Here is an 11,709-nt window from a genome sequence, read left to right on the forward strand (position 1 = left end):
ATAATAAATGAGCTTCCAGTCACAAAACTTCTCTGCCCCCACGGCACCCCTCCTCACACAGACCCCAGAGACTTGTTGCTATCCCCATGTGATGTCACCAGTACCACTCATAGACCCCAGAAACCCTCAACAACAGCCCCCCACAGTCACTCAAAACTCCACCCACAGAGATTCCATGAACCTGTCGCCATCACCCCTCCCCACAGTGACTCCATGGATCTGTCCCGTCACCCCTCCCCCCACAAACCCGAGGGACCTGTCACCATCGCCCCTCCCCATAGTGACTCCAAGGACCAGTCACGTCACCCTTCCCCCTCAGACCTGTCATGTCACCTCTTCCCCCACAGACCCCCATGGACCTGTCACGTCACCCCTCCTCACGGTGACTCTAAGGACAGGTCACGTCACCCTTCCCCCCAGCTAGATCCCCTCTTGAAGTGTGAGAGAGGGGCTGTGAAGCGCACAGGCCCCGCCCCTTGGCGACTGTCGCCGGAAGGCCCGCCCCCGCCCCAGTTGCTAGGTTCTGTCAGTCGGAAGTCCCGCCTCTCGTGCCTCCGCCGCCGTCTACTCCTCCTCCTCCTCCTCCGTAGCTGTCGCTGTCGCCGCTGTTGTTGTTGTTGTCGAGGCCGGGCCCGTCCGGTCCCTTCCGCGGCTCCGAGAGCCGGCTCCGTCCCTTCTCCGCCGCCGCCGCCGCCATGAAGTGGATGTTCAAGGAGGACCACTCGCTGGGTAAGGGCCGGGGTGGGGGCGAGGGCCCGAGGCCGGGGTCGGGTTGGGGGGACGGCTGGTGAGGCCGGGCTGGGCCCGAGCCCTCCGGAGCCTGCCTGAGCCCTCCATCCCCTGCCCTAGCCTCGGCCCGGCCCGCGGCGGAGGGACGGGAGGGCCGGGAGGGCCGGGGCCGGAGCTGAGCCCGGCTCCCGCCCCCCGGGGCTCCACCCGGCCCGGCCCCGGGGCCGCTCCTCGGACTCTGCCCCGCCATGGGCGAGGGGAGGGCCGGAGGCGAGGACCCCCGCCCAGAGCCTCTTGCTTTGTCTCGTCCACAGAACACAGATGTGTAGAGTCTGCCAAAATCCGAGCCAAATACCCCGACCGGGTCCCGGTGAGTACGGAGCGCGGCCCCGGAGGCATCCTCCAGGGGGGTGTTACGGGAAGCCGAGGGCCGAGGGAGGGCGCTGGGGGCCGGTCACTGCTGCCGGGCGCCCTCTGTAAGGGCAGCCTCGGGCTCGCTCCCCGTTACATTATGGCAGTGCTTTTGGGACGGGTCGAGGGAGCGGAAGGGGGGGGGGCGCGCGACTGTCACCTTGTCATCTTGTCCTGATGCCGTCCCTCCTTCTGGAAAGGTGCGGCAGGTTTGCGAAAGGGCATTGGGTCTCTCCAGGTCTGTACCTGGCCGCAGCCCCCCAGGGTGGGGCGGAGAGGCGGGGTCAAGAGAACATGCCTGAATTTCTTTATTTTTGAGAAAACAGAAATAAGACCGACTAAGTGGAAACGGGAACAAGATGGGGGCGGGGGTGTAGGTCCACAACTTGGTTAAAGTTAGAGCTTCTGGTAGATTCTGTCAGGTTTTCCTAGGCTGCTGCTGCTGCTGGGGTTCTCCCATCACTTAGTAGCTTTGTTGCCTTAAATCATCAACTTTTTCAGTCTTCCTCATCTGCAAAATGATGGAGTCCCTTCCAACTTTAACATTTCTTTGGTAACTCAGTTGTCTTCTGAGTTGTAATGGGTTGAAGGTTGGGGGATTAGATAGAACTACAATGAATAATTTTCCTCACTTGATTTTCTAAGACTCAATTTAGATGATTTGAAAAAAACATTACATTAAGAACTGGTTTTTTCCTATAAATGCCTCTGATTAGGGATGTGGAATACAGTAACTTCATGGAAGAAAACAATTCACCATATAAATACTCTCCAAAGCATATAATTTTAAGCAGCAAAGCTAACATTGTACTCTCCCATCAGGTTGTTCTCTTCCTCTAAATCACCTGACATTTCTAGCACACTGTGCCTTCATCAGCTTCAGGAGCACATGACAAATTAAAGCCTTTATTTCAGAAGCCTAACCCTGACCTCTGCTTTTCCAGGTGATTGTGGAAAAAGTCTCAGGCTCTCAGATTGTTGACATTGACAAGCGGAAGTACCTGGTTCCATCTGACATTACTGTGGCCCAGTTCATGTGGATCATCAGGAAAAGGATTCAGCTTCCTTCAGAGAAAGCAATCTTCCTGTTTGTTGATAAAACCGTCCCACAGTCTAGGTGAGAGGCAGTCATGTACTGATGCTTTAGTCACTTACTTGATTGTGGTACTCAGAAGTACTTTTTGGTCTTTAATTTCTTGGGGATTGTTCTTGAAATGTAGGCTTTTGTTTGCAAGTGATAACTAGAAGAAAGGGGAAGATGCCATGATTTTATCAGCCTGTACTAGGGCAGGCTGTGAAGTGGAGAATACAGTTAAGAAAAGTGAATTCCCCAGAACCACTGAGAGCAGCTTCCTGTGACTGAGGTTGATAGCCATATCCGAGGCTTGAGACAAAGGTCTCCTTTAACAGTTCACAAAATCAGTTCTGCCCATGCTGCCTGGAGCTCTTCATTAGGCCTTGAAAAGTCCTAGACTTGAACTAATCACCCTGTTTGCCATGTCTCCAAATGCTTCAGTCAGCTTTTCTCGTTGCAGCCGTTTTTGAACTGTCTGATTGTCATGTCATTTACTAGGGCTGGTTTCCTGTAAAGGGTTATGAGAATCACATGGATTGTTAGGTCCCTGTTCTTTTTGACTCCTCTTGATCACTTCTTGCTTTGACTTCAGTACTCTTAACTGTATTCCTGCTTGGAACTTCATTCTAACTACAACTTGGGACCAAAAATTCAGTTTCAAGACGGTCTAGTTCTCCAGATCTGTGTTGGCCTTATCAGCTTTACCTTCTTATGAAAGGGAATAGACTTAAACTCTAATCACTTCTTCTCTTACTCTACATTGATTATTCTCAGGCCTTTGCCCAGATTCTAGTTTCCTGTTTTGCTTTGCTGTCTGAAAGGTGGATCCTGGCCCTTTGTAATATTAGAGACCAGAAGAGAGTCAAGACTGGTTTAGGCTCAATCTGTTTTCCAAAAAGAGAATTTTTGAAAACAAACACTTAGTCCAGTGTGAACAAAATACTCTTGATTTGGAAACCTTTGAAGTTCCAGAGGAGAGGTCTAAACCAAATTCGTTCCTTATTTCTTCTAAAAGTAAACAGCTCTGATTTAGGTATTACTTTCTTTTTCCTTAGTCCGTTCAACAATATCTACTTCCTGGTGCTGGGTAGAAACGGAATAAGAAATAAGATTTTGGCCTCGTAGGGGTGATTCCTACCTGAAAAGGAAAAGCCAGGCCATGCCCTATTGAGGTTCTTGGTCTAGCCGAAGCTGTAATCTGGGAAGTTTTAGGGTTATTAGGAACAAAATTGTCACTTTAGTGCCACCTCTTCTGGCCTTCCCTCTCTTAGAGGCCTGTGGTTAGGAGTGGAGGGCAGTGCATTTCTTGATGCTTCTTTCACTAGGGTTGAAAGCTGTTGGACAGCTATAGTCAAACTCCTTAAGGGGATGGGGTCATCTTATGATAAGAGGTAGGACTTCATTTCCTACCATCTGAGACTCTAGCCATCAAGTTTAAGAAACTCTGTTTTGCTTCATCTTAGAATAGGATATGTGGCAATTAGGTTGTTTGTTTTTTTTTTTTTGCCCGTTCTGAACCTTTGATACTCCTTGAAGAAAATGAAAGCAAAATACAGTGAGATCACTTCATTTTGTGATTGCTGCACTTTAGTACGTCAGAGGGCCTGTGAGCTACTCTCACTGCCTTTCTGTTAGTGAGGTGATCTAAATAGAAGAAGCACCAAGTGATTTTATCCTACAGGGCTGTTTCATAGCCACTTCCTCCCAAAGCTCAAGTCTATCGAGGCTCCACATACGTTCAGTGATCTACCTCAGCATTTTATAAAATGGTTAACCAGGGATTTAGAATCTATACTTTGCTTCTGTAATATGTAATGTAGAAATCTTATGGAGAGATGCCTACTGAGTAATTTCCGAGATAACTACCCAGTTCAGGGCCTTAGCCTATTAATCCTTGATTAATGGCTTTTCTCTTCACATTCTGAAACAGCTGTTTCTTTTGTCTTTGGAGTTGTAGTTATTAAAATAAGCTTATTAAGTAACAGAAAGCAACAAATGTCATTCTTAGTAACCACAGATTCAGGCCCTATGTAATGCAAGTATTCAAGTGAATAATATAATATTCAAGTAAATGCCAATGGAGTTCTGCCAATGGGGAGCTCCCTTCTTTTCTTTCCATAAGAATTTCCTGTTTCCTTCTGCAGTTTTAGCAACTCCAGCTAATATTGTGGTTTTGTTTGTACCACCTCCTTCGTGGTACAAACTCCTCCTTCAGTTGTTTCCAGGTACCCCTCTGTCAGTGTGACAGTTTTGGGTGTTGCTACTGAAATTGACTTATTTGATTTCTAATGGTTTGACTTTCTGTGTTCCTTCTAAATTCTAATTTCTTTAAGAAGGGGTATCCCAATAGCAATTTTTTTTCCCTGGAGGTCTTTGTTCTTTTGTAGCATTCTGTGTTAATTGGAAATCTGGCCAAATCAAACTTCAAGACCATTCCCAGATGCTCATAGGTTCTGAAAAGGAATGTTGTGAGAAACATCCACAAATCAGTCAGTACTCTGGGGCTGGCATTAGAGTGAACACCAAGATATAGCATGTTTATTTTCTAGTTTTTTTAATTTGAAGCCAGTTTATGAATCTTACTGACAATTACCATGTTTGAAATTGATTCAAGAAAATGCTGTTTATGAGATTATTGTTATAGGTGCACTAAGCTCTTTAGAGGAAAGATATTAGGCAAAATTTTAGGTGTTTATGTGGAACTTAGTGATTAATTCATCATTCATTCATCAATTAGTAATCTACTTGAATGAACATTTTTGATCCTTATTGGGTGAACCTGAAATTCCCCTTAAGAACAGACTTAGTGGGGTGGCTAGGTGGCTCAGTGAATAAAGCACCGGCCTTGGAGTTCAAATCTGTCCTCAGACAACGAACACTAGCCGTGTGACTTTGGGCAAGTCAGTTAACCCCAGTTGCCCTGCATTCCCCCCTCCAAAAAAAGCAAAAAAAGAAGAGACTTAGTTTGGCAGTGGAAGGACAAGGAAGAGATGATTACAGAAGCAACTGTATGTAATTCCCCCCCTTTTCCTCCCTTCTCCCTTGGTACTGCCCCCTTTCCTCCCTCACTTGGGGGTGTTTTCAAGTCTTTGATCTTATTTTGAATTACTTTATGGTACCTTCAGGACTTCAGCTACTGCCATTCACAGCAGCTGTTACAGTTTCTTGGCAGTAGCAAAAATACTCTTTTGGAAAGGAAGGAATTTAGGGGTCTGTAGGAAGTTAGCCCCTGCATTGGCATTGAGCCTCTTAGATGTTCTGTTGCAGTGTGAGTTAGGAACACCTGTAGATGTTCAAAGTGTCAGCCCAGGCTGCTGGGTCCAGTGGACTGCTGAGCAGAATGCAGCTGATTTTGCCAGTGGTCTGGTCATTTCTGGGTTTGGATACTGTTGGGCTCATACATTTATGTTTTGCTAAATTGTGTAATCACTTTGCCCAGCTAGCACAAACAAGACACAGAAGTCCTAGAACTGAGTGGGGGGACACCACTGTCTTTTTTTTTTTTTTTTGCTTTGTGGAGGGGGAAGGCAGGGCAATTGGGGTTAAGTGACTTACCCAAGGTCACATGGCTAGTGTTAAGTGTCTGAAGTCATATTTGAACTCAGGTCCTCCTGACTCCAGGACTGGTGCTCTATTCACTGTGCCACCTAGCTGCCCCAAGGGACACCACTATCTTTACAGGAATATTTCACTTTGAGGATCTCAGTGACCCATGACCCATCAAGTCAGCTTTGAAACCTGCATTCTACTTCTTGCTTTATTTTCCTTTACCTTTCTTAAGATAATGTGATGCACTTAGCAAGTGTCAGCAACCTTGGTGTACAATAGTAGCATGTTTTCTGAATGAGCCAGTTTGTATGGGCACAGGGACACATGCAATGTGGATATACCTATCATAAAAAATTGACAACTTTGTCTCATTGCCAGGCACCAGATCAGATATACTGACAAAAGTAGTCACCTCAGTGGTTTCTCCTCCAGTTTCCCAATCATTTAGGCCAGAAATTTAGTAGTATCAATGATTTGGAGTTTCAAGTTGGAAGGCTGTGCAGAGAGCTTATAGCACAGAGCCTAGCAAGCATGAGGCTTATGGTGACATTTGAGGATCCTCTGAGGATACCAAAGGAGCATACTTAATGGGGTGTGGCCACTTGAGCAGGTTGAGCACAATAGTATAGGACTGAGGGGGCAGAAAAGTTAAGCTTTCCTGGAAGTCATGCAGAGAACATCTCAGGCTGGCCTACCAGCTGATGCCACCCATATAGACTTCTCATTATTTCATGGTTTCTCAGATCATACTTAGGTTTGTGTGCTTATTTTCCTTTGTGGAGGAGCAGAGGAATTTTCTGTAACTGCTTCTTTGGTTCAATCTTTTTTCACCTCAGGGTTAAGTGGCTTCCTGTGTTTTGACGACAATTCTTGATCATTAGATTTTATAGCAACACCATTAGTCTCTTCCTGCCTCTCTAGCTCAGGGTTTGGCACTGTCAAATATCCCCTGCCTTAAGGGCTTGAAGGTTATATGGGTTCAGATTTAAAGTACTTTAAATGCCACTTGAAGTTTCCACGTAGATTATTGTGACTGAGAAAAAGATGACAGTACTAGTGATACTTCAGGTCACTAGTCTTGACCACTTCACAGAGGAGTCACCTACTTGTTGTCTTAAATAACCTGTGGAAGCTAAGTGAGAAATTCTTTTCATGGAAGGAATTTTAATAGAGTTTATTAGCCATTCTCAGACTATGTGAATTAGACCATTATAGAAGGCAAACTGCTCTTCCAAAGAATTGCAACTCATTGTTAGGCCATTAGAATTGATTTGGCTGAGCATTCACTTGGTTTCCATGGCCCGCAGCAAGCACATGGCTTTGGTTCCCCACCAAAAAGTTAAGGCACTGCTTTAGCAGTTGTTGCTACACTTGTCATTGTTAACTCTAGGATTAAAAGGGTGAGAAAAAAAAGGCAGAATTTGCAGTCTGAATTGGGAAACAAACCTGGACTAAGCTCCTGAGGTGAGAACACCTCTTTGACCCAGTTATTCTGACATATGCTTAGCTTATCTCATGTTCACAAAAGATGTTTGGTTGGTGTCACTGGGACTTTTTTTGGGGAGATGTCACCGTGAGTTACCACAGTCATGATAGGCACTTCAGAAAAAGGCATGGGAGAAAGATGTGATTTTAGACATAAATATTCTCAGGTTATCCTCCTTCTGAAGCACTGCCTCATTTTTCTCCCAAGACTTTTCCCATAATTCACAATGAAAATAAAAACCCCCTGCAGGGACTTGCATCCTCTTCTGGTCAAGCTGTGTCACTTTACTTGCCCTTTTTAGAGTATCCTCCTGTCTCCCATGCTGGTCTGAGCTCGTGTGTAGGAGCACCCTTTTTTATATTAACAAATCCTTCAATTTCATTAGTTATGTAACTACCACTTACACTTTCATTTGCTTTTTGGAGGGGGGAGGGCAGGGCAGTTGGGGTTAAGTGACTTGCCCAAGGTCACACAGTAGTAAGTGTTAAGTGTCTGAGGCTGGATTTGAACTCAGGTCCTCCTGACTCCAGGGCCGGTGTTTTATTCATTTCGCCATCTAGCTTGCCCCTACGCTTTCATTTTAAAATTCGTCTACTCCCACATTTTGGTCATTATGCACTTGTCCAGATTGAGTGAGGGTTCCCTTGTGTTACTGCTTTAAAGACAAGTGCCCTTACAGTAGTAGTCAGAAGAGGATAAGAACAGAATGCTTGGGACAGTCCGTATTCCTTTTCCTGATTGTGAATGTCTTGGAACTTGGTCCCAGGGCTGCTGATGGCCTTTCTCCATCCATTTAGCAAGTTACTGACTGATGGCTTGGGTCATTTAGGCATCTGCTATGAGCTTACTGGACTAATGGTGTCACAGGATGGCTGTCAGACCACATGTCTCAATCTTATTTTCATCTTGACCTCCAAACAAAGCCGCCCTCAGCTTAGTCAGTCTAGTACATGTTTACTTCTATCACCAACATCTAGTCATTTCTTATCCTGGAGACTAACAGCACAATCATGTGGGGAGAGTATGTATAGGGTTCCAAGTGTTACTAGTGTTACTCTCTTAAGTATATACTTCTGTTTCATGGCATAGAAATGGATTCAGTCTCCCATTTTAACAGTCTGTTTTCAGGCTGAGAGAGAGAGCCAGCTTTGCCACCCACATGAATTTGGTCTCAGAAATAATCTATTTCTGGAGTTTGTGGGGAGGTTGTGTAGGGTGCCTTTGAATCTCTGCTACACTCATTGTATTTTGCGTTTGTTTCCCGAGGAATCACTTCATCCTCCTTAATAAACAAGGATCTTTATCTGTGGGAAACTTCCAAAAGACTTATACCTACCCAAAAATTCCATATTCATTCTCTTTATTTTTAAATTCAGGAGTTAGTATAATGAACTCATACTTCTTTGGTGACAGGTCACTTAACTACTCTGGGCCTGTTTAAAAAAAAAAAATCTGGGGTTGGGGGGTTAGGAGTATAGACTGGATGATCTTTGGGGTTTCTTCCTGTACTAAATCTATCATTTGATCTTCTTAAAGTGAATTGGAAACTATATGCCCTCAATTTAATTTGTTTTTTTTTTTACATTCTACATTCAAAAGCACCAAAAATATCCACTAGTCTCACCCATTTGTGAGGGGTAGAGCTCCTGGAGGAGCAGGGCAGAAGCCTGTTAAAGTAGCAGGCCTTGCCTAGAGACTCTCAAGTTGGCAGTGAGCCCTAACAGCATGAATCTGTTTATAGCCATAGAGGAACAGGAAATTACTTTGGTTTCTTGGAGGATTTTTGGATCCAGTCACTAGCCTTTTATAAAGCAGTAAGTACTATGCCCTGAGTTTGAGTTCTTAGCTGAAGGATAACATTTCTTGGAGAAACAGCATCTCTACCCCTTCTTTGAATTGAAATTTTATTTGCAGATCCTTTCTTGATATATCAACTTTCATTGCATCTCAGTATTTTCCAATGGAAACTCCTGAATAGCTAATAGAAGAGGTGATTAGGGAGTAATAATGACTTTTAAAACAGACTTGAACAATACAAATTTTATAGTATTACACTGAGCTTTCTCCTTCCTCAGACCTCTGCGAAGAAGTCAGATAATGAAAAAGGAGAACAAAATCCTTATAAGGAGGAGGGCACAATCCCTGCTGTAGCCTAAAAATGAGGACAGATGCTTTTCATTTTTGATGACCTATTTTTCAACCTAATTATGTATTTAAAGCTAAAGTATACATGCCAGCCACAGTTGTGGTGCTAATCTTATGTAGGACCTTCATGGCCCAAAGAATTAAGCATTTCCAAACCAAAGGAGTTTTTCCTAATATAATTACCAGCATGGAGCCCCCTTTCACGTCCTTTGTTCCAGGAGCAACTTCACCAGTGGAGCCATGCAACGTAAGTGGCAGGCTCAAGACATAAGCAGGGGAAAGGCAAAGAAAGGGGAAAGACTAATGGGAAGAGAGGGGAGAAAGAAACCGGTCTGGGCCACCTCTCAGATGGTTTCTACTGTAGGCCATGTGTGAGGACTGTGCTGTAGTACAGCTGGAAGCTCAAGACTGCAAGCCCCAGAACAACCATTAGCTGGCTGGTGCACAGGGCTGCTGCACTTAGTTCACCTCTCCCCAAAAAAGTTTGTCACCAAATTACATAGTTGGCTTTGGGAGGAAGGGGGCTTTGGCTCTCTTTGTCTCAGCCAGTGACTCAGCTGACATGATTCATTCGATTCTTCTGGGGACCCATTTCCCATCTATAAAAGAGGAAGGTAATTGCTCCCACCTACATCATGGAGTGTTGGGGAGATCATCTCCTTGATATCTAAAATATGGGAATTCCTCAAGTGACAGGCCTCAAAATGGAGAATGTGTCATGATTGAGGATAATTACTGGAGTTTTCTGCATTTTCCCAGCATCTGGTTTTAGTGAACTGACCTGAGTTTTCTTTTGTGTTTTCTGTTTTTCTCATTCAAGCCTAACTATGGGACAGCTTTATGAGAAGGAAAAAGATGAAGATGGATTCTTGTACGTGGCCTACAGTGGGGAGAACACGTTTGGCTTCTGAAGGCCAGGGCCCAAATAGGTGCATCTTTCCTGCTTGTGTATCTTGTAAATAGCCGGTCACTTTGCGTTATTCCACCAGACCCATAGTGCATTTGTAACTGGATTTATTTCTTAATATATTGAAAAGTCTTGTTTTATTAGACTGGTAAATTATCAGAGTTTTATTTTCATTTTCTTTTTCTTTGTTGTGCATTGTCCTCATGGCTCTGGAACTCGTACTTAATGAAGTTATTTGGATATTGAGATGAGGTAGTTGGGGGACTCAAGTGAAAAGGGGGAAGATAGCCCACTCTTCTGGATTATGTTTGAGGCGTTAGTTGGATAAGTATTAAAAGCGTCCAAGTTAAATCCTTAGCAGTCAGGTCACTTGCTTCACTAGATTATTCCAGCTGCCAATCATGTTGGACTGAGCTAATCTGTTCTTTCTGAACTCTATTGAGGTGAATAATTACAATAAAATTTCCTCTCACAAAGGCACTGTAGTGTGACACTGTCCTTCATTTACCTCTTCTGGGCTTGCTAAATAGCTAGTTGTTGCCTATTGAGACAGGAGAGCTGGTGGGAGTGAAGACAGTTTGAAGTGAGTGGTTCCTGCTGGCTGCTCATGAAAGGGACAAGTCAGTCCTGACTGCATACGCCTAAAGCAAAGATTCCACCCTACAGGTACCAGAATTACAGGCGTGGTGCCAAGAAGTAGTAGGAGACAGCACGTTCTCCATTTACTTAGGAAAAATCATGAGTTCCCTGAATAAGGGGCTCTTATTTCTGCCCTTACGTTTTTTTCCGAGGTACAGATTGAATCCATTCTCCCCAAAAGCAAGATGAGAGAAAGTCAAGCCAGTGGTTTCATCCCTGCTTTTAAAAGGAAACCATTACAAATGCCACGACTTCACATAACACACAAACTAGGATACTGGGGAGGAGGGCTGACTGCATTTTCCACTCACAGGGATTTAAGGAGCTGATTCACAGGTTGTCACCTGGTTCTTTTAATTAAGAAGCCCCAAGTTATACAGGTGGCCTTAATATTAAAGTCTACTTGTTATGTGCTTACTAAAGCTAGAACCTTAACCATAGAAAAGGGGTGGAGGAAACAGTCTCACTTTGCTACTCCACATCTGGCTGGTCCCTCACAAATCTGACTTAATGGAATCAGTGCCTCCTCACTGTTCTGGCTGGGGCAGGTAAATTCCTAGCAGAGGGGGAATGACTTCAAAAGGGGAAGAGATCTAGAAAGGCCTGGGGGGAGGGCAGAAGGGAATTGCTGTATGTCTCTCAGATCTCAAAGGAAAGCAGAACCTCCTGGGAGCCAGCAGGATATAGTGGAAACAGCTTGGAACTGAGCTGAGTACAAAGACCTTGCTCTGCCTCTTTTTAGCTGTGACACTGGGCAAATGATTTCAC

At 44.6% G+C, this 11,709-nt stretch overlaps 1 protein-coding gene across 1 annotated transcript; it reads left to right on the forward strand.

Moving 5' to 3' along the window:
* Nucleotides 1-527: 527 nt before the first annotated feature.
* On the forward strand, nt 528-10,782 carry GABARAPL2 (GABA type A receptor associated protein like 2). Its single transcript, XM_069087696.1, has 4 exons — nt 528-729; nt 1,044-1,099; nt 2,085-2,257; nt 10,216-10,782. Exons 1-4 carry the CDS (start codon nt 696-698, stop codon nt 10,304-10,306), a joined length of 354 nt encoding a protein of 117 aa, XP_068943797.1. The 5' UTR covers nt 528-695; the 3' UTR covers nt 10,307-10,782.
* The last annotated feature ends 927 nt before the right edge of the window (nt 10,783-11,709 follow it).

Source organism: Petaurus breviceps, unplaced genomic scaffold (genome assembly GCF_028583685.1).
Source record: "Petaurus breviceps papuanus isolate PSGF00001 unplaced genomic scaffold, PetGlider_PUasm1.0 182, whole genome shotgun sequence".
Lineage (NCBI taxonomy): Eukaryota > Metazoa > Chordata > Mammalia > Diprotodontia > Petauridae > Petaurus > Petaurus breviceps.

What these genes read in the sequence shown, in the direction of transcription:
- GABARAPL2 (XM_069087696.1), top strand. Translation starts at nt 696, where the DNA reads ATGAAGTGGATGTTCAAGGAGGACCACTCGCTGG. An exon ending in CAAGGAGGACCACTCGCTGG is followed by an intron (nt 730 to 1,043) that starts GTAAGGGCCGGG and finishes TCTCGTCCACAG; the next exon opens with AACACAGATGTGTAGAGTCT. An exon ending in AAAACCGTCCCACAGTCTAG is followed by an intron (nt 2,258 to 10,215) that starts GTGAGAGGCAGT and finishes TTCTCATTCAAG; the next exon opens with CCTAACTATGGGACAGCTTT.